At 47.3% G+C, this 26,540-nt stretch overlaps 1 protein-coding gene across 2 annotated transcripts in view; it reads left to right on the top strand.

Moving 5' to 3' along the window:
* LOC118789122 (zinc finger MYM-type protein 2-like) overlaps positions 1-25,211 on the top strand; it is a 28,283-nt gene extending 3,072 nt beyond the window's left edge. The window contains exons 2-23 of one of the 2 annotated variants that reach the window (XM_036545443.1): positions 5,199-6,129; positions 7,503-7,791; positions 8,218-8,380; positions 8,895-9,107; positions 9,595-9,754; positions 10,281-10,396; positions 10,957-11,079; positions 11,642-11,792; positions 12,345-12,517; positions 13,056-13,221; positions 13,934-13,968; positions 14,111-14,255; positions 14,515-14,630; positions 14,920-15,085; positions 15,754-15,921; positions 17,038-17,150; positions 19,072-19,246; positions 19,587-19,738; positions 21,451-21,565; positions 22,961-23,203; positions 23,477-23,615; positions 24,455-25,211. In XM_036545443.1, coding sequence (XP_036401336.1) covers positions 5,214-6,129; positions 7,503-7,791; positions 8,218-8,380; positions 8,895-9,107; positions 9,595-9,754; positions 10,281-10,396; positions 10,957-11,079; positions 11,642-11,792; positions 12,345-12,517; positions 13,056-13,221; positions 13,934-13,968; positions 14,111-14,255; positions 14,515-14,630; positions 14,920-15,085; positions 15,754-15,921; positions 17,038-17,150; positions 19,072-19,246; positions 19,587-19,738; positions 21,451-21,565; positions 22,961-23,203; positions 23,477-23,615; positions 24,455-24,677 — 4,260 coding nt within the window. In that variant the 5' untranslated portion in view covers positions 5,199-5,213 and the 3' untranslated portion in view covers positions 24,678-25,211. Of the gene's footprint in view, positions 1-5,198; positions 6,130-7,502; positions 7,792-8,217; positions 8,381-8,894; positions 9,108-9,594; positions 9,755-10,280; positions 10,397-10,956; positions 11,080-11,641; positions 11,793-12,344; positions 12,518-13,055; positions 13,222-13,933; positions 13,969-14,110; positions 14,256-14,514; positions 14,631-14,919; positions 15,086-15,753; positions 15,922-17,037; positions 17,151-19,071; positions 19,247-19,586; positions 19,739-21,450; positions 21,566-22,960; positions 23,204-23,476; positions 23,616-24,454 lie in introns of those variants that run through there. The other variant, XM_036545444.1, reaches the window with a different exon arrangement.
* The last annotated feature ends 1,329 nt before the right edge of the window (positions 25,212-26,540 follow it).

Here is a 26,540-nt window from a genome sequence, read left to right as displayed (position 1 = left end):
TGTTGTGTTTTTCCAAGCTTCCTAATATTAAGCGATAACAAGCACAAACTGTGTACTATAGCTAGCTAGTTGGCTAAAAGTTGAATACTACAGTGCAGTTATATTAGTTTGTGGTTGTTTGCTGGTATTGTATGTATTTTATAGTACAATACAATCTGTTTAGTGTAGTGCTAATTGGACAACTGCATTGGCAAGCTTTTTGCGTTGCCTGTATTTTAAAAATAGTCATTTGCTCCAAAAAAGCAAAATCTCCAAAACAATGGGAATGAGGTGATCAGAATTACTGTTCATCTCCTCCTTCTCAAAACGTTTTTCTCCTCCTCTTTTGGTGGAAAATGAACAAAGAAAAAACTCCTCTAAGTTGCATTCTGGAAGGAACTGTGGGCAGAAATAAAAATTAAATAGGATCATAGTAATGGTTGCATTTTGGTACCATGATACCATCATAGTACTGGCTCCATCATCCAACCATTTGTGTATATGTAATATAATATAAGATAAATAATACTGTATGCATGTGTCTGTCTACTTGAAAGACAGTGAACCTTGCCTGATGTCTACCCAGCAACCCCCTTGGTGGTTTGATCACTACGGCAACAAATGAGCTGCATAGCCATTGGCGAGGAGATGCTGGAAAAAAGAAAGATGGAGAATGACAGAGATGCGTGGGAGTGGGTGTGAGTGTGGGTGCATGTGTCTGCGCACACTCTGCCTATTCCAGCGTTACGCACTTGACCAGTGCGCGTATGGCGTGAGTAAAGCCTAGCGCACGCGTTGTGAGTGTGTGAAAATCGCGAGCCTTCACTCCCGCAGAGAGTGAACTCGACACACTATGTGAGTGGGCTGCAGTGGAGTCAGGGCTTGCTCACTGTACGCTCGTCACGCTCACACCCAGACTTGTTACAGGTGCGTGGCAAAGCAAGACTGGAGTGCGCCAGGAAAAAAAAATTGATACAATAAACATGAAACAACATTGTGCTGTGTGTAGGTAGTGTTATTTTACTCAGAGCTGAGAGCTGTAGCATGTCTCTTTACCTTCAGGATCAATTGTTCTGCCCTATAAGAAGGGTGTAAAGTACTGAGTGCAATTTCTGGACGCACAAGATTTCAGAACATTTCTGCCAAGCTGCCTGCCGATTTGTTTTTCATCTTATCATTTCTCCATTGTTTGTAGTGGTAGGTGTCTGCGGTTGGATTGAATGAGCCCTTGTGCTCTGGCCGCAGCTGAAATAAATTCCCCATCTTCAGATTTTGTCCAGCATGCATTTCTGGCTTGGCAGTCGCCTCTTTCTCAGTTGCGTCTCACTTATTCCATGTCCCTCTCACTGCTCCTTACTGTAAAAAAAGTTTTAAAAATCATGTTTTGTACTAGTGCACTATGTTATTTAATTGATGTTTCACATTGGCTGTGTGCAGTGCCTTGCGTCCTTTGAAACCTCACACCGAACGAGATGGGTGAAAATTTCTACCATTCTAAACATTGACTTGCAACTTTTAAATGCCTTTAGGATCAACTGTTGCCTATAAGCAAGTGACACACTTGTTGTTACTAAAGTGTAATGCTAACATCTGATTTTAGCAAACATGTTTCACCACGAATCATAGCAAACCCACGTAGAATATTAAAGAATATTAAATACTAAATCAGGGTTAAAATAGTAATGTATGTACTAGCCTTTTTAAAGGGGATTCAAACCACACTAGCCACATACTTTGCAACAAAACAGAGGTTGCTGTTATCCAGCATGCATTTATAGGGAGTTGACTGTACCTGGAGGAGCACACGTGTGTACCTGGATGAGAGCAATTGGTCACGTGTTACCAAGGTCAGCTTTCAGCCCTCTGAAATTTGGGGGCAGTTGGGAGGCCTTGGATTTTGTTGTGTTCAAACGCTCTGAGGATAAGGATGAGGGCTCTCATAGAGGATGAGATTCTCTTAATCCAGTGTGGTCTGGGTGTTAGAAGTGAACTTCAGAGCAGTGAGTGTGGCTCTGTGGGAACTCAGTGACCTCTAAATGGGGCGGGACAAATTCAGCAGGCTTCCACCAGACCCTTTCCTGAATGCCCTCAGAACAGGGATATGTGGAGTAATGATAATTATGGCTACCAGTTTAGTACAGATGTTTTTTTTTTAGTGACTGGTCAGGACGTGGGCAATAAGGCATGGAAATGAGTGTGCTCAGAAAATATCCATATAAGGGTTATTTTTTCACAGAGCACGGGTGTAGTTTATGTGGACAGCTGTGTGAAAATCGGTTTTGATGGGGAAATGAATGGAAAATAAACTGAATTTAAATGATCAACTGAATCCAATGTACTTGTGAGGGTGGACGTGGTCAGCCTGCCGAGGGAACTCATTGCGCATTTTGACAGGAAAATGTTCTGTATAAACAGGAAAAGGTCTTGGCTGTCTATTATTCAGGAAGTGAATGACCGAATTAGTCAATGACATTTCTTAAATCGTGTTGTGTGTGACAATCTTTAGTGAATACTACAGTACCATAGCTAGTTAATTAACTTTTTGTTTATCAGGTACACAGTACGAGTGGTTTCTTAAAAATTGAAAAAAATGATCAAGGATATTTGGTATGTGTCCTGTCTACAAATTAATTGCTGTTAGATACAACTATAGCATTCTCACAAGGCTAGTTATTCACTCTGTTGGCGTTGGTATTTTCAACATTGCGGGTGGAAGTTGCTCAGGAAACAGTGAGTGGCGCCAAAAAAATTCAGAAATTAACCTTGAGAACAAGAGAAAAGAGAAGGTGCGTCCAGTTTGGATGTTACCTCTGCTGGGCATAAGTATGTTCTGTTGGGGTTTCCAATATAATCCAGTGGTGTCACAACAAGGAAGTATAAAGCATTGTTTTAATAATGCTTATTCATGTATTTTACAGTTAAATAAGGAAACCACCTGTAATCACCTGTCTCTCTATGCACGGGCTGTGGCGCTGAAGCCAGCCAAATGCTATCCTCTGACACGCTCAGAGCAACCAATGGCCAGTTTTCACACAGGAAGTCCCTCGGTGCACCATTTGCAGAGCAAACGCCACTGTCATCGTTCGAAGAACTTTCAGACGCCTCATGTACCACTAGAGGGTGCCAAATCGACCCACCCTACCGTGGCAGAACACAGCAGATAGTTTTGCCACTACTGTCATTTTCATTGAACCCAAGTCTGGGCTCAAGGAGTCCCACACCAAGGCCCTGCTTTAATACACCTTTGGTGTAGCCAGCGGCTAGTTTTTACACTGCACGGCAGCAGGGCTGACGCCACGTTGTAAGTTGAGCGCATCCTGACTGACATCACTGAGGGACTTCACAGGACAAACCATTTGAGGCTGCCAAAGTGGAGGAACAAGGGAACCCTTGCCGACCTACCCATTCCTGTCCCCCTAGCAGGATAGTCTATTTAATTTGTTCCGCTGCTGTGGACTCCTAACTGCAATGTCTGTAACTGCCTGAGTCACTCAGGAGCCTGCCGAAACATTTTTAAGGAAGCTGAAACAAATCCCTAGGCAGGCAATTAGATATTCAAAGCTTTAAATGTAGGAAACTGAAGCTCTTTGGCATCAAATGTGAACCGCACCCATGTCTGTTGAACCTGTCATGATGTCTTTCTTCATCTTCTGTGGAGAAGGCTCGGGGAAGGCTGGCAGCGCAGCCAGGTGAACTAGATAGTAATCTAACCAAGCTAACCCAATGGCGCTCAGACTGGTCCTGCCTGAGGTGTCTTGACAAGCTCCACATTCAGAAGTGAACATTAGCTGAATTTACTCTGGAAAGGTGTGCATTGTTGACTGCTCTGAGTTCAGTGCATGTGCAGATATTTTTGGTGCGGTGATGAAAAACTGGCTAATCAGTGTTAGTGTTGTTTAGCACAAGGTTCACAATGTTTCTGTAGCTACGTATGGTATTACTGGTTAGATCAATTCGCATTGTTTAAAACTATACATGTAAAAAGCAAAAAAGATATATATTTGGCTACTTCGAAAGTGACAATAAATGGTTTTCCCAGTGATATTAAAAGCACTGCTTTTACCTTTGAAGCTAAGGGTGTGCGCAAATGGTTTTAAAAAAACATGACCTTAGAAGGGTTGTGACATTATGCAAGGGGATATTAACCAGGTTTTTCTGTATTTCTGTTCATAGAAACTCCTATTTTAGGCGACCCGTGACAAAATCGCAGGCTTTGTAAAAGTAGGTCATTATGACGACCGGTCCTTGCAGGAAATGTGAAACTTGGAATGAGATACGGTTGATTTGACACCCTGGGGATGTTGGGGACTGCGACTGGGTGAGCTGCTTTAGCCATCGAACATGCTGCTGCTGGTTTGTGTCTGTTGGTTGGGGGTCAGCCTCTTCCTTCCTTGCTCTGAACTGGCAATCAGGTGTTTATGTGCGCATGTACATTGTCCTCACTTTAGATGTACCTTCTGCCTAGAAGGTTTATCCTGGTCAGTACCCTGAGTGTCCCGAAATGCTGTGTGCAATAGACACTATAGACAAGAGACTGCAAAATGTGAATACTGTATTCCTGAATGCTGCTCGACAGTTCATTTTACCGCTAGGTGGCTGTAGACGAGGGATGAGGAGACAGAAGTGCAGGTGATTGTAGGTGATGGTAGTGTATGAGGAAGTCATAGACGGAAGGAGTGGAGCAGAATGTTTAAAACAGTGGCAGACAGAAAAAAGGGCTTTTAATTTGATCTAAGTGGCGGTAGGGAGCCATTGTGGGAATATGCATTGCAGACTAGTGTCAGAGAGGCGAGGAAGAGTACTGATGTGTATTATGCTGCATTTTTGCAGTAGGTCAGCTGTATCTGAGGTGAACCTGAGTCATTCCTAAGGCAAACTGACCCAGACTGTCCGTATATTGGCTTGTCTCTGGTGCAAAGCTCATTCTTCCCCAAGCCCAGACAAGACCAGCCAAAGACGCCATATTTGTTCTGTGATCATTTCACTCCTAAAGGGATTGAGAAAATAAAAGAATAATTGATAAAAGGCGTCCTTTAACAATGCTTGCCCCTAGTTATGAAGCACGGACTTGTTTTAGCTGTTTATCAATTCCAGCTCAGTTCTCTTTATTAACATGGTCGTGATATTGTCTCTTATTAATGACTCAGCATGTTTTGCCATGGCACTGATGTTGTCTCTGATGAATGAATGACTCAGTGGGCTTGTGTCCGTGTCTGCAGGTGGTTGCCTAAGTGATGGATGGAGGTTTGTCAGAGGGTGTGGAGCCCGCACAGGGCGGAGAGGAGGGGAACGCAGCCACAGAGACGGAGTCCCCCATGGACACCACGCCCCCACCTGCGGAGCAGACCGCGCCCGCCGAGGGTCAGGACGCTGCCGAAAACCCGGCCGTCGCGCCCGCCGACCCCCCCAAGGGTCCTGAGGATGACGACGATGACGTGGTGCTGGTGGAGGCCCCCACATCTGGGAAGGAGCAGGTCCCCGCCCCCGCTCCCCAAGCCAGCGCCCCCTCAGATGCCCCCGCCCCCAAACCCACAGACTGCACCGAGGAGAGCACCACGGCGACAGCACCCACGGCAACCGCCCCCTCCAAGACCCCCACACCTCCTCCTCCCACTCCTACTTCGACGACAGCGGCCAAGAGCCAGGACGAGACCATCGTGATCGACGACGAGGAGGACTCTGTGGAGCAGAAAGACTCCCCCTCGCTGCCAGCCGCGGGGGGCGCCGTCACGCCCTCCTCCGGGGGCGCGGCCCTGAGCAGCACAGAGCCGGATTCGGAGATCAAGATCGCCAGCGTCACCACGCTGGGTGCGGCCGCTGCGGACGGCCCCCGTGCCGTTGCCACGGCAGCAGCAGTGGAGTCGGCGGGCCCCCAGGGAGACATGACCCTGAGGATCACCAGCGTCACGTCGCTGCAGAAGAGCAGTCTGGCAGGGGCGGGGTCAGGGACGGGGGCGGGGGCGGGGCCAGGCCCGGGGCTGGGGGAGGAGAACGGCCTGCAGATCAGCAGCGCCTTCAGCCTGAACCCCGAGGCCCAGGGGACCCACTCTGAGCTCTCCGCCACCAGGACTGCCACCTTCAACCCCGGCCGAGTGAGCACCGCCCACGAGCCCATCCAGAATGGCGAGACCGGCACACTCCAGAGACCTGGTGATCCTCCCAGAAACTTACACACATGCATGCAGACACACAAACACGTATGGTACAATACCAGTCAAATGTTTCGACACATCTGATTAAGATAATGTAAAACATGCATGCAAAGACATTTTGATATGAAGACTTATTGCCCAAATGCTTGAAATTTGTTTCTTAGACAGATATAGTGAAGTTTATGCCTATGTATGAATTTCCTTACAAAAAAAAATTATTTAAAAAATATTTTTGGGCTACTTCAAAGAATCTAAAATATAAGATTTTTGATGAGTTTTGATTTGTTTGACAATTTTTTGTCACTGCATAATTCCATTTGGGTTATTTCATAGTTCTTTCATAGGTCATAGTGATGTCTTTACTATTATTCTAAAATGTGGACAATAGTAAAAATGAAGAAAAAAACTCTTGTATGAGTAGGCATGTCACAAACATTTGACTGGTAGTGTATGCGCATACACATATATATATATATATATATATATATATATATATATATATATATATATATAAATATATATACTCGCACACACATGCACATCCACACACACACAAAAACACATACACACTGCAGTTTGTATGGTTGTCATGGAGATATGAAGCGAGATGTTTGGGTCTCCTACAGCCTTAAACCTCAATCTCAATCTGTTTGGTATGGCACAGGCTGCAGCTGGGAGATCCACTGTGAGAGCTTTATGATCAGTTTTGTGTATTTATTTCGCTACATTTCGCTACAGTGTTGTCTCTGCATTAGTGCTGTTGCTGACCAGCCGTTTGGTTGCCCGTTGGCTAAGCAGTGAGCACGTTTTCGTAATAAAGCCGATGCCCTCTCTGTCTCCCTGAAAGAGGGGCTCTGAATTTTAATAATGAGTGAATGAGGCTTCGGGAATCCCAAAGCAGGTGGAGCTGGCTCATGTCTTCAGTGATTCACTTCATTTAAACCAATCATTATGCTTTGCTGTGGAGAGCAGTCTTCTGATTGGTTGAAACAAGTCAGCAACTAACAGTACATAGTATCTCCAGCCATTAGGAGGTTCCTGTAGCATCAGTCTCCTGTTTCTGCTGAATATGCTGTGTGCATGTTGTACTCAATGTATTCATAATCACCATACTATACGCCATACACCATACTACCATCCATCTAGTGGCTGATCTATAGTAGTATACTTGACTTCCCTTGTCTAGTCAGGTTGCACAAGTTAACTTGAGGTAGGGCTTGAAAAGTGTTATGCTCACGCTAGCCTGGTCTGACACTGTTGCTTGTTTAAATTGAATGCATACACTTCTTCTGTAAGAAGGGTTAGAAGGGTAAGAGTGTCTGCTAAACGAATGAAACGTAACATAACCATTTTTCATTTTTCCTCCCTTAGATTCCTGCATATCCCAGTCGGCCTCTTTCCCCCGGAACCAGAAGCAGCCGGGCGTGGACTCCCCGGCACCGGCCGCCTCCCTGCCCAAACCGGTGGCCTCGTCCTCAGGGTCCCAGCAGCAGCCCCCCAGGACGGTGAAGGTCACCTGCGCCAACTGCAGGAAGCCCCTGAAGAAGGGACAGACGGCCTACCAGCGCAAAGGCTCCGCCCACCTCTTCTGCTCCACCACCTGCCTCTCCGCCTTCTCCCACAAGCCTGCCCCCAAAAAGAACTGCACTATGTGCAAGAAGTAAGCACCGGGCCTCCACCCCGCAGCCCAAAATCTTTCAGTACCGAGTATATGTGTTTGTGCTGAGTGTGTGTTTATCAGTACTGAGTATGTATGTTCGTAGAAAGTGTGTGCATATCAGTAAAGAGTATGTGTGTTGGTACTAAATGAGTGTATGTCAGTGCTGAGTATAGATGTTAGTATTAAGTTTGTGTGTTGTTACTAGCTGTAAGTGTGTGTATAAGTTCTGAGTGTCTGTACATCAGTACTGAGTATATGTGTTGGTACTGAGTGTTTTTGAATCAGTACTGAATATGTGTGTGTGTGTGTGTGTGTGTGTAAGTTCTGAGTGTCTGTGAATCAGTACTGAATATGTGTGTGTGTATGAGTATGAGTATCAGTCCTGAGTATACATGTTGGCACTGAGTGTGAGCGTGTTGTTTTTAGGGATATCACCAGTATGAAAGGAACCATCGTGGCCCAGGTAGACTCGAGTGAGTCCTTCCAAGAGTTCTGCAGCACGGGTTGCCTGGCCTCGTATGAGAACAAGCAGAACCCGCCAAAGACAGCCGTAAAGACCAAGTGCACCGTGTGTGGGAAAATGACCGAGGTGAGCGAGTGTGGGTCTGTCGCTTGTGTCATTTCACTGAGTCATGTGAGGACAGAAAGTTTTCATTTGTCTGAGCAGACTTCTGCCAGTAATATTTTGGATCGGTTGCTCCACAATCAGAAATTGAATATTATCGTGCTACAACAGTAAATTACATTTATATGGCTGATGTGTGTGGTTACATGAAACATAGCTCAAAGGAGAGTGACTGAAGTGACTGGGAAGCGAGTGTGAATACATGCATGCATGTGTGTGTGTGTGTGTGTGTGTGTATGTGTGTTTAAAAGAAAGAGTAAGGATGTGCATATATGAGTGGGTGTAAGTATGTGTGTGTAAGAGTGTGTGTCTATATATGCTATATATGTGAATATATGCCTTTGTATGTGCTTGTGTGTGTGACTGTAGGTGTTTAAGAGTGTGTCTATTTAAGCTATACATATAAATATATGCCTTTCTGTGTGATTGTATGTGTTCGCATGTATCTTCACCGCCGTTTTCCCATCCTTCCCGTCAGATTCGCCACGAGGTCAGCTTTAAGAACGTCACACACAAGATCTGCAGCGACATGTGCTTCAACCGCTACCGCATGGCCAACGGCCTGATCATGAACTGCTGTGAGCAGTGCGGAGACTACCTGCCCAGCAAGGCCTCCGCAAACCATTTCCTGGTCATCGACGGCCAACAGAAGCGCTTCTGCTCTCAGAACTGCATCAGGGACTACAAGCAGGTCAGACTGTGTCCACTGGTATCATCAGCATCATCATCATCATCATCATCATCACCACCACTGTTCTTGTGTTGGATCACCAAACATTCTCACTTAGGGACAGCTATGTTTGGGATTTGAATGCCTAACTGTCTGAGTTTCTGTATGATCTAACCAGGAGTAAGTGAGACACATATCTCAGGAAGCAAACGAATGCCATGCCGAAGAAGAAACACTCATGTTATTGTTTGTTGTGTGCGCTGTATGTGTTTTGAAAGGTCTGCTGCATAGACAGATGGTGACAGTGGCTATGTTTCCATTAGAGATACCACAGCGCTCCTGAGGGTTTAAAGTCGTCCACTCGCTCTGAATGCTGGCTGGCTGAGAGCGGGTGGAGTGTAGATGGGCCCAGCATGCCAGAGGCTTCTGCGCAGCGGGTTTAATGGAAACGCGTGGCTGGCTGCGCAGAGCTGCGCATTAGTGAGCGTCTCCTGCGTGTTGTTTTCAGACTCACGGGAAGATGATGAGCTGCAGCGGGTGCAGGGCTCCGTGCCGCTCCTTCGACGTCACTCAGTGCATCGGGCCCAGCGGCACCATGGAGCCGTACTGCTCCACCGCCTGCATGGCCAAGTCCAAGAGCACCAGCAGCACCATCACCGCCAGCATCAGTAAGTCTTTCTGTGCTTCGCCACACTCTAGTCTACATGGGAGTGAAGTCTGCAGACTGCAATCCAATACGGTCAGTAATTTGATTGCGCTCTACATATGAGAGTACTGCAGTCCAGCAGTGTCAGTAATCCCTGTTTTTTTTTTTTAACCATACTCTAAACTGAATCTGAGAGCACTGCAGTCTAAGATTGTCAGTAATCCTTTTTTTGTACCATACTTTCCTCCGCATGCAAATCCCTATGGCTTTGACCATACTCTACTGTGCATCTCAGAGTGCTGCAGTCCAACAGAACAGTGTTTACTGGGAGGGAGGAAGTTGTGAATGTGTGTGTGTGTGTGTATGTGTGTCCGTATGTGTGCGCGCGCATGTTTATGTTGTGTATGAATGATATGTGGTATGGTGTGTGTTTCAGCTTGTCATGCAGGCACTATGTGCTTGTGTATGTGTTTATATTTATATTTGTGTGTGTGTGTGTGTGTGTGTATTTTTTTTTGATCTGGGTTCTTATTTTCTCCTCTCTGCAGCTGCAGAGCCCACATGTCATTTCTGCAAAAGGAGCTCATTGCCGCAGTACCAGGCTACGCTTCCAGAGGGGACAGTCTACAACTTCTGCAGCTCCGGCTGTGTCACCAAGTTCCAGGTACAGCCCTGTCCCAGTCTGTGCCAGGATTTCAGCGGTGTGACTGTCTGGTTTGGACTGTGCTGTGCTTTATAGATTAATACTCCAGATCACATTTTTTCTCTTCTTCCCTAACATTTATGAGTGTTCCTGTAAAGAAAACCCTTCTCTTAGTAGGAGCTGTGTTTCAGCTGGGTGGGGCATACCCACCACTATACTTGCACGGATTTTAACACTCACATGAGGAGAGCTTGGACAGGCAACAATAGTAAACTCTGAGCTTGAAAGAACATGAAAGTAATCAAAAAGTTTAAAGTAAAAAAAGATTTCATGTCAGTGCAGTAAAAAAAAACTCTCTAGCATAAATCCCTTTGGCATTCTTTCAAATACTTAGAATTTATGTTTTCTCTTATGTAACTCCACCTCATGCCTGCGCTCCATGAATCTGAGTTCTTGCGCATCTGTGGGAATCGCGCCAGGCTCTTCCGTCTGGCTTTGTTCACCGTGGACGCAGTGTTAAAAAAGGTCGCGTGGGTGCGAGACCGCGGAGAAACCGTGGTGCTTTTCCTCCTCTCTCGCAGAGCGCTAACATGCAGATGCTGAACGGACAGGCCCTGAACTCCTCCACATCCGGCGGCGTCCAGCTCAAATGCAACTACTGTCGTGGAGCCTTCAGCCTGAAGCCCCACACGCTGGAGTGGGAGGTGAGGTGCTGTTTGTCCCTGGGATTTCTGATGACGTCATGACTAGGGGTGGCGGTGTGGCATGGTGGTAAGGAGCAGGGCTCGTAACTGAAAGGTTGCCGGTTCAGTTCCCACTGCTGATGTGCCCTTGAGCAAGGTGTTTAACCCACAACTGCCTCGGTAAATATCCAGCTGTATAAATGGGTAACGTGTAAAAACTGTAACCTATGTCAGTCGCTCTGGATGAGAGCATCTGCTAAATGACAGTAATGTATTGTAGATGTAAACAGGGCATAAGGTGATGGGGGAGACTCACATATTCTTCATACCTGACCAGTAGTTACAAGGGTCACCTTGTAGGTGAGATATTGAGAAGTAACATGGGGTTTGCGACTTCCCGCACCAGGTGCTTTTAACCTCCCACCTTTTTCCTTTAACCTTTCCCCCAGTGTTCTCTAACCTCACTCCCTAGTTTTCTTTCCTTCAGCCGTTCCCCTGCCGCGGTCTCCGCCGTTTTAGCACTGCCGCAGGTAGTGCGCGCTGCTCTCTGAAGCGTTAACGTCCGCTCTCCTTTCCCCCCCAGAACAAAGTGTACCAGTTCTGCAGCAAGACCTGCTGCGACGACTACAAGAAGCTGCACTGCATCGTCACCTTCTGCGAGTACTGCCAGGAGGAGAGGACGCTCCACGAAACGGTCAGCTTCTCAGGGGTCAAGAGGCCGTTCTGCAGCGAGGGTGAGAGAGAGAGCCCCCCCCCCCCCCAGCAGCTGTCCTTATATTCACCCCCGTGCTGCCGCAGTCACCTCTCATAACCCACCAGAGCTCTTTTAATTGTTTGAGGTTTACTTCCCCCGAAACTATTGTTCGGGATGAATAGGCCTCAGGATGTCCGAGGTATAGAACTGCAAGCCTAGTGAATCGCCCTGGAGGTGCCCGCGTAAGAAACAAATAATATGCAGTCTACCATGACGTAACACACCAACACAATGCTCATTAATTTTAGTCCTGAGCTTTCCTTTGATGCAGCCCTCAACAAAAAGAATGCTGCCTTCTATCCATGAATCAGTTTTGAACTTCAGGTGTCTCTCCACTAGATGGAGTGCTTGCACAAGAGTTGTTACTTGTCGCAAACCAAAAGCTCTTCTCGATTATTAAGGTCCATTGTCTTTTGACTTTGAATGTAGAGATTTGGTTATCCGCTAGTTGTGTGCTGGGATGGATGTTGTTAGTTGTCTTCAGATTAAAATTTTGATGCCTCTGTTCTCCTCCCTGTCCTCCTCTTGTCAGGGTGTAAGCTGTTGTACAAGCAGGACTTCGCCAGGCGGCTGGGCCTCAAGTGCGTCACGTGTAACTACTGCTCTCAGATGTGCAAGAGAGGCGTGACCAAGCAGGTGGACGGGATGCAGCGTGACTTCTGCAGCGAGACCTGCGCCAAGAAGTTCAACGACTGGTACTACAAGGTGAGAGAGCGCCCCCGTGTGGCCGTCCTTCTGGGCAGCGTGTGGGAGGAGGAAGACCTGGCTGTGCATCCCCTGTCCCTAATCCCCCTGTCTCTCGTACCAGCGAGATAAAATGCGATATGGATTGTGCAGATGAGCTGTGATTTGGGTTGTTGCTGGATTGGTTTGACATATGAGCACTGTTTTACTGTTCATGGCATGATAATGTGATTATAAGTAGCTGTTGTGTAAGATGTTCTCTTAAATTTGCTGTAACTGCCACATATTCAGTTCTGAGATTTTATTTGTGTGTGTGTGTGTGTGTGTGTCTGTCTGTGCCTATGTGTGTGTGTGTGTGTGTGTGTGTGTGTGTGTGTGTGTGTCTGTCTGTCTTTCTGTGCCTGTGTGTGTGTGTGTCTGTCTGTGCCTGTGTGTGTGTGTGTGTGTGTGTGTGTGTGTGTGTGCATGCCTGTGTGTGCCTGTGTGTGTGTGTGTGTGTGTGTGTGTGTGTGTGTGTGTGTGTGTGTGTGTGTGTGTGCGCCTGTGTAACCTCCCCCAGGCTGCCCGCTGTGACTGCTGTAAGCTGCAGGGGAACCTGACGGAGTCGGTGCAGTGGCGAGCCGAGATGAAGCACTTCTGCGACCAGCAGTGTCTCCTGCGCTTCTACTGCCAGCAGAACGAGCCCAACCTGTCCACGCAGAAGGGTCCGGAGAACATGACCCTGGGTACGTCTCCTCCCGCAGTGTGTGAACTTAGTGTGACAGAACGGGTCTCTCTGTGAGCTTAGAGAACACGCCTGCGAGCGAGAGTTTCTCTGTGAGTTTAAAGAACCTGTCCATAAGTGAGATAATTTCTCTGTGAGCTTAGAGAACACGTCTGTAAGACAGAGACTCTTGGGGCTTCTGAATGGTACCTTTGGCTAAGGTACTCCTTGTATGCACAGGCTTACTCCTAGCAGCTCAGACCTGGGCTCGAGTCTGAGCTGTGTCATTTGAAAGGAATGACTGAGAATCTGTGGCAGCGGAACACAAGTACCTTTGTTCCAGGAGGGTAGGGTGTGTGTGTCTGCTGCCTGGGGTTCCTTGGTTGCACTGCTCTCCGCTCTCCGTGACTTGCTGGGTGCCTAGTTTCTCAGATGCTGTCATGGAGATGCACCTATCCGCCATTTGGTGTGTACTCTACTAATGCACTGTGGGACTTGCAGTATGAAAAATGGTCATTTTTGCTGTGTGTTAGAGTGTTCTGGAGGATTGCATTTATCTCACGATGTTGCAGTGAGATGAGCCTAGTGTACAATGGGAGATTCCAAAATGGGTGAAAAGGGGAAAAAGTATTAAAAAATGTTTACAAAGATGGTGAATAGAAATGCAACAGTCTGTTGCCCGCCTGACTCTGGGAAAGGAACTTCCTGTTTCTAAACCTGTTATTTATCGACAGGGTTTGGGGGACAGCCGCAAGGAACCAAAACCATGGTGAGTGCTCCCTCTCCCTTTCAAGGTCTCCTGCTGCCTGAATCAGGTGCTTGGTAAATGTGTAGTCAGTTGTTTTTCTCCATAAATGTTTAATCGGATGAATCTCTCAACAGACTTTACAATCAGATGTGTTTCTCTGCAGATATATAATCAGACGGCCGTGTCAGCCTATGCTGGGGGCGGGATGCTGAAGGATGCCAAAAACAAGGCAGTGCTGTGCAAGCCCCTCACCATGACCAAGGCCACCTACTGCAAACCACACATGCAGAGCAAGCACTGCCAGACAGGTACAACACACACACAGAGCAAGACAGGTACAACACACACACACACACACACACGCACATGCACACACACACACACACATGCACACACACACATGCACACACACACACACACACACACACACACACACATGCACACACACACATGCACACACACACACACACACGCACACACACATATTCCTTTGGCTGTGCTTTATTCTGTTGGCCCCTGTTGGTAGGTGCTGTGTCTGACCCCTTCACCTGTGCGTGTCTCTTGTAGAGGAGGTGGTGAAGAAGGAGTACGTTCCAGTGCCCATCCCCGTCCCGGTCTACGTCCCCGTGCCCATGAACATGTACGCACAGGCCACGCCCACGCCTGTCACACTACCTGTCCCGGTAAGGTGGACGCACCAATCACATGCACTGTAACACCTTGTGTTTTCCAAAATCTCCTGCGCTGTTCTTGCAGGCGGTTAAACATGGGGTGTCTGATACACCTGCACGGCTCTGCTTGCTTCCTGTATCTGGCGCCTCAGACGCAGGGTTAGGGTTGCAGGGGTTAAGCGGATAACTGATGGCCGGCACTATTTAAAAATGTGATGGAAATGCAGGCTATTGGGTGAAGCTGTGTGAGTGGAGCTGAAAGGCCAGCAGGTGACCAGGCCCCCCCCCCCCCCCCCCCCAGGTGCCTGTCCCCGTGTTCCTGCCCACCACGCTGGACGGCGCGGAGCAGATCATACAGACCATCACCGAGCTGAAGGCCAAAGTCCCCTCAGACCCCCTGGAGGCCGACCTGCTGACCATGGCGGAGATGATCGCTGAGGCAGACGAGGAGAAGCCCCACTGCACAGGTATGGCACACCGTGGCAGATGTTTACCTCGGGTGCGTTCATATGTGGGTTCTTCAATATAGACATTATATGGGGTCGCTGATCCTTTGGTCATATACCTAGGAGCGCTTTAACTGTGGGGGTTTACCTGTCTGTATTTATCTTTTTTTTAAATTCCAGTGCTAAATGAGGGACTGATTCATTATTCCAAGCATTCAGTCTCTGAATCTCAGTTGTGTCTTTGAGTTAAGAGTAGCACCTGTTCAGTCTTGTTTTTAAAAAGTGACAGGTTGTGTAGTGAATAATAGGTACTGAAAAACAGGTTTTATGGGTATAGTGAATAACAGGTATGTGTAGACACTGAATAACAGGTGTTATTGATAGTCAATAACATGTCTGTGTACATGCTGAATAACAGGTGTTATGGATAGTGAGTAACAGGTGCATATAAATTCTGAATAACAGGTTCATGGAGAGTGAATAACAGCTATGTATGGAAAATGAATAAGGAATTTCTGGTAAGACTGTTATCCCCCCGGTTATTTGCCTGTGTGTCTGATGATTTTATCTCTGCACGGTTGCCCCCGGAAATGGGGGTGTGGCCGTGTGGTCTTTTTTTGTGTGGAGTGTGTTGTGGGGTGAATGACCGGACCGTGTTTTGTTGTGCTTTTGCTGTTTGTCATGAGGAGATGTGAAATGTGAAGACGAGGAGGGCGAAGACGTGAATAGGAAGGTGTTTAAAAGGGAGAGGAGCAGCAGCAGCTTGAGCGACGAGGAAGAGGAGGAAGAGGCTGACGACGAAGGGCCGGGCGGCGCCTATGAGCCCAGCCTGGATCTGGAGGAGGACTTTCCTGGAGGTATGATACATGAGTGGAGACAGAATGACCTGAGAAAACCACTGATGGGGTGTTTCAGACAGTATCTCCATAATGCACAGAATCGCCATGTGTTTCCCTGCTTTCCAGTGCTGTCCTTGGGGTGTGTAATCTGAAGGGTTTTAACAAAGTTTACACTAAGCGTCTTCTTCTGTTGTCCTCATACTGTTTGGCCTTCTCTCTTCTCTCTCTCATCTCTCATCTCTCTTCCTTATTGTCTATTGTGTCTTTCCTCTTCCTGTAATATTATCTGCTGTGTTTTGTATAAAAATATTTGCATGAAAATATAAAAATCAGAACCAGGAGGGATCTCTGGTTATACAGTGGTGTTGCTGTGGAGAATATCTCTGCATGAGGAGCTGTTCTGTGATTGTAATATCCAGCTGTCTCTGACACGGGGTGAGGACTTGCATGGTGGTTGGCCATAAGGGTTTGTGGGGACAGTAGAGTACAGTAATTCAGATTAAAATTCCACAGTGGCTATTTTTGGCTGAAGTCAGCAGTCCTATCAGGCTAAGGGATTTGTTGTGGTGTATTTATATACATATGTAAGTGGTTTTGGAGTGAGAGAATTATTGTCACTTGCTGGGATCTAACCTAGTGGATAAGTCACTGGACATGATCAGTATACCTGAGGGCATAATTATTTAACACCAGCTGGCTTTGAACGTCAAGGTTTAAGGTTCATTCATCAAATCTAGTGCTGAGGTATTTCTTTTCCTCCCCTCGACCTGCCCCTTCCCCCCATCTCTTCTCTCTCCCACTCCCCCCCCCCCCTATTTGCTGGCTCATCCCATCTCATGGACCCTGCTCCCTCTCATCATACTTGATTCCACTTTTGCCCTCTGGTCTAATTGCTCCTCCCCTTTCTCATAAACCCTCCTCTTCAATAATTGCCACTCCCCCTTCTCATAACCCCTCCCCCTCCATTATTGCCCCTCCCCTCTCTCACACCCCCTCCTCTTCCATTATTGCCCCTCCCCTTTCTCACACCCCCCCCCTCTTCTATCATTGCCCCTCCCCTTTCTCACACCCCCTCCTCTTCCATCATTGCCCCTCCCCTTTCCCCCTGTTGCCCCTCCTCTTTTCCCGCTGCAGTACCGGTTCCGGTCCCAGCTGTGGAGGACCTTGAGGCTGAAATTGGCTTCACGTTGCCTCTGGTTCTGGGTGAGGAAAAAGAGGAGAAGCCACGACCTGCGGTTGAAAAGCAGGTAAAAGAGGCAGTGAACACAAAAGCCATAGTACGGTTCAGCTTCATAGAGCAATAGTCCAGCGGTCTTGTGGTCCGAGTGTCTGCATGATTAACACCAGAAGGTTGCGAGTTCAACCTCCAGTGAACGAGACAGAAACATGCTGTGTTGCCCCCACCTCTCTGAATTCCCCTGACAGGACCCCGGGGTCTTACAATTTAGGAAGGAGCTGAGGCTCTGAGCTTTTCCACTAACTGTACACACTCACAACGTGGCTTGAATACCAGTTTTAATAAACTGCTGTTTTAACAAACACACATGCATAAGGAATATGCTACCTCTCATGGTCAGTCCTGGTCAAATCATGATTGGACAGTGATAGCTGTAGTATTCAACAGCCAATTCTCCACACGTGTCTCTCTTCCTTGTTGTTGTACTTACTGTAATTTCTCAATTTATGATGGAAGTTATTCAATTGATGTCACACCCTTGCACAGTTTGATAGGTGCATTGGGTATCTCATTGTACATACAGCTAACACGGGTTGAAAGACAAAGCAATGTTAAGATGAGCTGGAGTTGAATTCTGGGCAGAAGTAATTTAACCCAGGCTTGCTGAGCTAGAGAGTGTGATCTGTGCTGTGAAAAGGAGCAAAGTGGTGTGTGCAACGTAAAGAGGTCCAATCTCAAATGAAAATCAATTTTCAGAAGAACTGTTATATTTACAATCTGTGGTTGCTTCCTTTAATAACAAAATGCTGATGACCTGTTTGCTTTCCTGAAACAACAGAGGAAGGTGGTATGCATTGCAGTGGTGTCCAATTATTGTAACTCCATCCAGAAAGACTGATTACTGCGTATGTGATATGAGTACACAATATCATTCATAAGTGCCATATTCGGATGGCTCAGATATAGACAACATTTCTGTGGAAAAAAGAGGATGTTTTTCCCCAATTACAGTAAGGTCATTTGGTGTGATTGGCCTGGACTGTGATTGGGGGACTGTGGTCGTATGGTGCCTCTGGTTTCTTTTCCCTGGATATTTTTATAGAGTGGTGCCCTCTGCTGGACACTGTCTTTTATTGCATCACAGAAGTCAACAGTGTGACCCTGTAGTCAGCTGGCTGCATATGCGTATTTCTCGTAGGGAAGAATGACTTGACTAACGAACTAGGCTTTTGACCAGAAGGTTGTAAGTTCAGGTCCCAGACATGGTGCTCCTCACGTACCCTTGACTAAGACGCTTGGGCTACCTCAGTAAATATACAGCTGTCTGAATGGAGCAAGCCTTGCAAGCCATTCAGAATAAGGGTATCTGATAAGCAAACAAATAATGGTGATCCATCAGGGGGCACACTGGACCAAGTTAATCCAATTCTCCAGTAGAGTGATAGGGGAACTGTGCTGTAGGAGATGCTGTCTTTCAAACAGGGTTAGGGTTAGGGTTAGGGTTAGGGATCCTGACTTACCGTGGTCAGTAATGACCCCACAGCGCTTATTAGGTGTAGGGGTGTTGACTCTGCTACCCTGCTCAAATTCCCAAACTGTCTCTCTATACCTCAGCCGGGAATCCCTAACATCATTACGCAGATTTTCCAATGTCATCACTGTAAAAAAATGAGTTCTTGGCCTTCCTGGCTAAATAAAGGTGAATTAAAAATGCCATCTTATGGGCAGGGCAGGACCTGCCTCAGCGAACCTGTATTTATGCTAAGGCTCATTCCTGATGTTCAGGTAAATTTAATAAGCCATTTAATGTCATGCTTAATCTTTTTGCCTTCTTCTGTTAATCTGAACAAGACTTGTACCAGATGACATTGCCTGAATGGTAGGATTTTGAGCCTCGGACATGACATCTCAAAGCAGTGCGGCAGGTGCGTATGTGGTCAAGACCCTGTGGGACGTGCTGACGCAGGCTCATCTGTGTCTCCTCCAATCAGGGACACAAGAGGAGAGCGGTGGAGAGGGACGCCTCGCCCTCGTCGCCCGGCGCCCCGCCCGAGGGCTGCTCCTTCCCCCTAAAGTCCAAGTACGGGGTGAACGCGTGGAGGAGGTGGGTGCTGGCCTCGTCGGACGAGCCCCGGGACGACAAAGCCAAGGAGCAGCTCAGAGATGGTTAGTGAATCCCGCCTCAGATGCAGACTCCGAGGTCTCGGCCTGCTATCCTAGCCCAAGCCAGCGCAGGACAGGAGGGGCTTTATACAGATCCAAGCTCACATAGAACAGTCTCAGAGAAGTGCATTATCGGCCATGGATTAGTTCAGACCAAACAGGAATTTGCTGTCTTCCACAGAGCACACTAAGTTCGATGTGATTAATGAAATATGGCTCTGATGTCCACTGTCAACAATGAAATATGGCATTCGTGTTAAGCATGGATGATGAGACTTGGCGCTGAAGTAGCTCTGATGGATGAAGCTCAGCTGTGATGTCCCCGTGCGCTCCCTCGTTGCAGTGAAGCCGGTGAGGTTGAAGAAGAACCTCCTGTCCCTGAAAGTGGAGGAGCTGAGCAGCAGCCTGTCGCGCTTCGTCAGCGAGGTGCGCCGGCCCGGCGGGGAGCGCTACGCGCCCGACAGCATCTTCTATCTCTGCCTCGGCATCCAGCAGGTGGGACACCGATACCAAGCTCTGCCGTCATCATCCTCACTGCGTTACCGCGTCTCCGCCTGTGGACGGGACGTGCACCTGTGATGGGACGCTGAGGGTGTATGAACCCCCAGATGGGTGTTTTTACAAGGCCTCGCTGTCCCATCACCAACGTTTGGCATGAAAGCTGAAGCTATGGTGTAGTTTAACGTTAAAGATGTCTCTGCGGGAAAGAAAGGAAAGGGAGGGAAAATCCTTTCATGACATCATTCACAAAATGGCGGGGTAGCTGAGACTAACAAGACATTGCTTGTTGATGCAAGGAAACCTGATGTCTCTGTGTACCCCCTCCAAATCCAAAAAACAGTGCCCCCTGTCTGTGATGCGCTGTGTCTGTGTCTGTGTGTTGCTGCGCGCGTGTGGTCGAGCACGTCCCTCCTCTCTGAGTGCTGTGCTCTCTGGGCTTTATCGCGGGGCCGGAGGTGATGGTTGCGCTGGCCGCAGCCTGGCTCTGCCTCAGATAGTGGCTGAAGTGGAATTTTCAGAAAGAGACTGCTCCGTTTTCTAAGAAGCCTCCCAGGAGAGGGCCTGGATGCCAGGCAGGAGCGATGTATTGTGGGTAGGGTCAGGGTACGAGGTCGAGGAACGTTTCTTGTATCTCTGTTTTCTCAGAGGGGGTAAGAGTTTCGCAATTACATAGCGAAGCAGTCAGAAGGCAAGTCTTAGTGCAGGGGTGGCCAGACCCGGTCCTGAGGTGTTGAATTCAGTCCTGGATTGTGGTCCACCTCTGACCACTGAAACCCCTGTTTGACATGTTGTGTAATTATTTACTTACAACAACCAAAATCAGTGATGCTTTATTGTATGGGTTCATAATAATGCATTGGTAAAACAGTAGTGAGTCAATAACTAATCATCAGTTTGGCCATTGTTAAAGCATAGTTAAGGAAATATAAGGAATTTTCATAAACATGCATTACATGTTCATTATAAGCCAATTGTTAGCAAATAAACATTTGTTAATCATTAGTAATGCATAATATGACTCAATAGTTAATCAGGCAAATAGTTTGCAACATGTTACTGATACTTACTGTGTATTGTACTGTGTACTGTATTCACTATGTGTTCGGCGGTATTTAACAATAACACATTTCCAAATGAAAATACTGATTTTGAATTACATTGGCTGTTGTGATTTTTCACATTTTTGTAAGTATTTCACATTTCTGTAAGTTTACCTGTAAATCCCTGTAAGACCCCTAAAATAAAGTGTTACCCAGATTTTCTCTGCAGAGTAAAAGATAGAGTAAAGATATACACTTTAGCTGCACGTCACCAAGGACTTCAGTAGGACCTCTTATCCTTATAGCAGTTGGAGTTGGATTATTTATTTGTGCCTTTCCTTTTGTAGAAAGCTTCTTCTCATGCAAAGCCCTGTTGCAATGACTATTTATTGTGTCTACCGATATCATATATACTGAACAGATATTTGGCAAGGTGTACGTGTCATTATAAAGTCTCTCATTTTTGAGACTTAAAATGTTATTAATATCTGTGTCCTTGTATATGGATGTAGTTGAAGACAAAATATTCATTGTTAGCACCGTATCATAGACAGCACTAATGCCCCCTGGACAGAGAATGTGAAAGGCCAAAAGTGTCAGTTTTAAACAGTTTCTGGTGCCTCCTAGAGATAGTCCGATGTCATAGTGTTTCTTTGCTGTTTGCAGCATCTGCACGACAACGGGAGAAGGGACGACATATTCAGCGACCCCCAGTACCAGCAGTTTGGACAGGAGCTGAACAAGGTGCTGAAGGACTGGCAGCCCAGCGTGCTTCCTGACGGTAAAGAGCTCAACTTCCGATCTCCCTTTCCGCCTCTTTAGCCACGGTCAGGTGGGGGGTCGCCAGAGCTGTCCTCTTTAGTGGAAAACCCATGGGATATTTTTATTTTTTGATTCCCTCTGGAAAACCTCTTGTGACAACCTTGGGTGTTAAATGTGCTGTATTTAGTAAGTTTTGAGGTAGCTGTGGTTGATACCGACTGTATCACGACGCTGACTGTCCGAGTCAGTGGTCAAAGTCGGTCATCCTCGGTCTTTGTCATTGCTATCATTCTGAACCATGAGCATATGCTGTAAGCGATGGAAGGGAGGCAGCCATATGTGGAATGTAACCACCAAGTTGCCAGAGCAGGGACATTTCCCATCAAGCTCGGAGGGATGTCTTTCCCATGGCAGTTTCCTGTGTGATGCCTCAGAGAAGAGACAAAGTGTTCATGATTTCCTCCTTTCTCTTGTGATACACCTTGGTGTCAAAAAAAACTTTATTTATATGTGGCTGTTCTGGAGAACTACAGCCCAACAGAGAGTGTCCCTTGAATTAAGCAGAGCAGAGTCCTGCTTGAATGTGGTGCAAATCATGAGGGTTAAGCAGGGGGGCTCTGACTCTGATAGTGCAGGCTATGTGTGGCACAGGCTTGGTCTGTGATTGTGTTGAAGATTGCCAGTGATTCTGGCTCTTACTGACAAAGTTTCAGGCTGTGCTGTAATGGAGCTGCAGGCTGTCAGTGGCCCAGCTTTTATTGTGATTTTGCTGCACTTTGACTCTGTCTTGATTGCATGCTGTTTATTGTGATAGTGTTGTGGGCTCTCTGTGACTCTGCTCTGGCTCTGGCTGTTTCGCAGGCAATCTGTGACTCTTCTGTTACTCTGACTGTATTGTGTATTGTTTGTGACTCTGCTCTGACTCTGAATGTGTTCCAGGCTCTCTGTGACTCTGCTCTGACTCTGAATGTGTTCCAGGCTCTCTGTGACTCTGCCCTGACTGTGTTCTAGACTCTCTGTGCTTCTGCTCTGACTCAGGCTGTGTCTGCCCTGACTGTGCTGCAGACTCTCTGTGACTCTGCTCTGACTGTGCTGCAGGCTCTCTGTGACTCTGCTCTGACTCAGGCTGTGTTCCAGGCTCTCTGTGACTCTGCCCTGACTGAGCTGCAGGCTCTCTGTGACTCTGCTCTGACTGTGCTGCAGGCTCTCTGTGACTCTGCTCTGACTCAGGCTGTGTTCCAGGCTCTCTGTGACTCTGCCCTGACTGAGCTGCAGGCTCTCTGTGACTCTGACTCTGACTGTGCTGCAGGCTCTCTGTGACTCTGCCCTGACTGTGTTCGAGGCTGTCTGTGACTCTGCCCTGACTGCGTTCCAGGCTCTCTGTGACTCTGCTCTGACTCTGCCTGTTTCGCAGGCTCCCTGTGGGGCCGGGTGGAGGAGCAGGCTCTATGGAGCAGCAGTCAGCTGGGGCAGCACTCCCCTGCCACCCTGCTGCGCTCCCTGGTCTACCTCAACACCAAATACTTTGGCCTGAGGACCGTGGAGCAGCACCTGCGTCTCTCCTTCGGCAACGTGTACGGCCACCGCAAGATCAACCCGCACACCAAGGAGACTTCCATCTGCATCCGAATACCTTCCATTTCACAGGACCAGCAAGGTGCAGTCCTCATATCATGTTACGTAGAAACGAGCCATGACCGATTAGCAACACCATTGGGTGTTATTGGATTAAGGGCTTAAGTATAAGTCATTAGTCAGACCCCTCCCATTTGTCATAGGGGTCTGTCATTGGTCAGCCTCTCACTGGCTGTCATAGTGGTCTTTCATTGGTCCAATTCTCTCATTAGTTTTGCTCTACCCCCGATTAGCGTCACCCCTTCTGGTTTTGATGGCTAGTTGTATGTTTAGTTTGTTTGTTTCTAATGAACAGTAAAACCAGGGACGAGGAAGAGAAAACGCAAAGAGGAAGACGAGCCAGACTACGAGCCAGATGAGGACTCAGGAAGCTCCACCCACTGTCCTGTCAAGAAGCATGAGTGTCTGCTATACGAGTTCTACCTCTCCAAGTGGTGAGTCCGGCTGCACTACAAGCCTTCACCTAGGACTTCATTTCCCACACTGCACTGCTTTTACCTACAACTGCCAGTGCTCCTGCGCTGGTCTGGGAAAATATTTCTGATTTTGCGACATTCGATAATGCAATATTTCATTTCATTCCTAGGATTAAGCCATTTTGGGTATATAGTCTTCTCAGGAACACATTATATCCACTTTCTCAGGCTACTGTAGAATTCTTTAAAGGGGTAAAATTGTCCCTTGTTTTATTAGAAATGGGTTCTGATGGTTTTGGCAAAAAACATGAAAGTCTGGAAAAGCAGGTCTGCAAAAATCTAAAATTCTGAAATGAGAAACGTGTAGGAACACTGAACTACATTCTCCATACTCTACAGCCTTCACCTAGCACTTCATTTCCCATCATGCACAGCCTGCACAGAAGACTAGTTCAATGCAGTTTTATCTAGGGCCAGTTTTATTGTGCTGTAGTACAGTGCAAACTACCCATCCATGAGCAGAGCATTTCTCTTTGTGATAAGATATTGCCTTATGCTGCTTATTGTTTATAACAGTGGCCTTGGGCCAGCATTTCTCCCTGATTAAAAATCTATTTCCCATATACTGTGGAAACTCCGTCACATCTCCTGATTACAGAGTCCCAACAGCAGCATCGCTAAGTGAGGTAATGATTGCTGTAGTTAGCTGAGAGAAGGGTGAGTGTGGCTGCGATTGGCTGAGTGAGGGATGAACGTGGCTGCGATTGGCTAAGTGTGTTTTCCCTGTGCGTCTGTGCACTCCTGCAATTCCATGGCTGTGTTTGGCTTAGTTTGTTCCTGTCTGTCTGTCCGCGCAGTCCAGCGGCTCTGAAGCAGAGGACAGACGTGTTCTACATGAAGCCCGAAATCTCCAGCAGCTCGGACAGCCCCCTCTGGTACAGCTCCACCCCCTTGGAGAGGACCGCCCTGGAGAGCATTCTCACCCGAGTCCTGCTGGTAAAGGACGTCTACACCAAACGGGACCGCTCGGAGGAGGAGGAGGAGGAGGAGGAGGAGCAAGAGGACGACAGCAGAGAGTAGCCCTGGCCTCTCCTCCGCCAGGAGCACACTCTCAAGAGTAGGAAAGGGGACTGTGTTCCGTATCGCTCCCTGCTTTCCCCTCTGCGATGCTGATCCCAGATCAGTGCTAAGCCAGCAGTTGTTGGGGTCAGGAGGGAGATCTCTCTGTGACGTGTGAGGGAGGGAGGGGCGGTGCTTGGAAAGCATTCTGCGGCTGCTGTTTTTTTTTTTTTTTTTTCTTACTGTAGGGCAACTCTGGACACCTGATGTAGCATCATTCACTACACCTGGTTTGGGTACCTTGGATCTGTAAATACTTTCAGAGAGTGAGTGGAAGAGGTTTTGCGTCGGATGGCCTGATGCTGAGAGACTCTCTAAATTCTCCCTGACCCCCCCCAAATGCCTTTTTGAAGAAACCCTTTATTTATTACTGATTACTTTAGGTTTGTTGGAGCCTGGTTTTTCCGGCGGGACATGAGAGCATCCGAGTGGGATTGTGCCATGTGTACCTTTTCTTTCCTCCTATGAGCATTAAAACTGCAGCTACACCAGAGCCCTGCCGTCTCGCCTTCTCTCCTCTCTGCTGTGTGTGTGTGTGTGTGTGTGTGTGTGTGCGTGCGCGCGCGTGCATGCATATGTGTGTGTGTGTGCATGCACCTGTGTGTGTATGTGTGTGTGTGTATGTGTGTGTGAGTGTGTGTGTGTGTGTGTGTGTGTGTGTGTGTGTGTGTATGCATGCATGTATGCATGTGGGTATGCATGCATGTATGCATGTGTGTGTGCATGCATATGTGTGCGTGCATGCACCTGTGTGTGTGTGTGTGTGTGTGTTTGTGTATGTGTGCATGCATATGTGTGCGTGCATGCACCTGTGTGTGTGTGTGTGTGTGTGTGTGTGTGTGTGTGTGAGTGTGTGTGTATTTGTGTGCGGTGGGGGGTGATGTCCACTACTACTTCCTCATGGCTGTGTAAAGTCTGTAGGAAAAACTGATTCTTACGCAGAGGGTTGATTCTGAAAAGCATTAGAATAGATGGGTTTATCCTTCCAGCTGCTGCGTAAGCCCATTATTGTGCCGGTTTTTCATGTCACTAAAGAAGGAGGGCTGGGTACCAATGCAGACCAACCAGCGTTCTAGGGTAACCTTGACAGGATCTACCCAGATGCCCACAAAGAAAGTTGTCTTTGGAGGTCAGCACTCTGTCTCACTGTGTCCTTGGTTACCCACAGTCCTTGCCACACAGTGGTTTTCACATTTCAGTTGCAGGTTGGTGTATCGATTCTGATGATGAAATCTGAAAGCACCCCTTACAGGTGACAGTGACCACTTCCCAGGTGACAAATAAGGTTCCCACCACTGCAAGAATACATGCCACGGCACATGTCTGTGCAGTGCAGTCTGAATGTACTTTCAGATATCAGTCAGTTTCCCTCTTATAAGCTTTCTCTTTGTTGGCCAGCAGAATTTGTTATGGACGCTCTGTAGATATAATCAAATAAGACTGCTTCTTTACATTCATGGGATGAAAATATAAGTACATATTTATATATTGTTATACATTTGTTTTTTTCTTTAAGTTGCACATGTTTTTTTTTAAATCTGACAATAAATTGCAATGAGTACTTTATTTCACTTTCGTTTATGTGAAAAGGCTGTTTTGTTTTGTTGTCATGTGCTCTCCCAGCATGCCTCTGTGCCATGTAGTGGATCTTGTCTCATGGAGGTTTTCAAGCCCTGACTCGCATTCAAAGCAACACTAAACCATAAAGCAACTTCTTTTTTAAGTTCTACATTTTTACCTGCCTTACAGTTTAATTGGTATGCGGAGGACCTGCACAAATCCAGCTCGAGGACCGTGAACTCTCCTTGTCATTTCTGCAGTTTT

This window comes from Megalops cyprinoides, chromosome 14 (assembly GCF_013368585.1).
Source record: "Megalops cyprinoides isolate fMegCyp1 chromosome 14, fMegCyp1.pri, whole genome shotgun sequence".
NCBI lineage: Eukaryota > Metazoa > Chordata > Actinopteri > Elopiformes > Megalopidae > Megalops > Megalops cyprinoides.
Note: the sequence above shows the minus strand (reverse complement) of the source record. Positions and strands in the feature narration are given on the sequence as shown.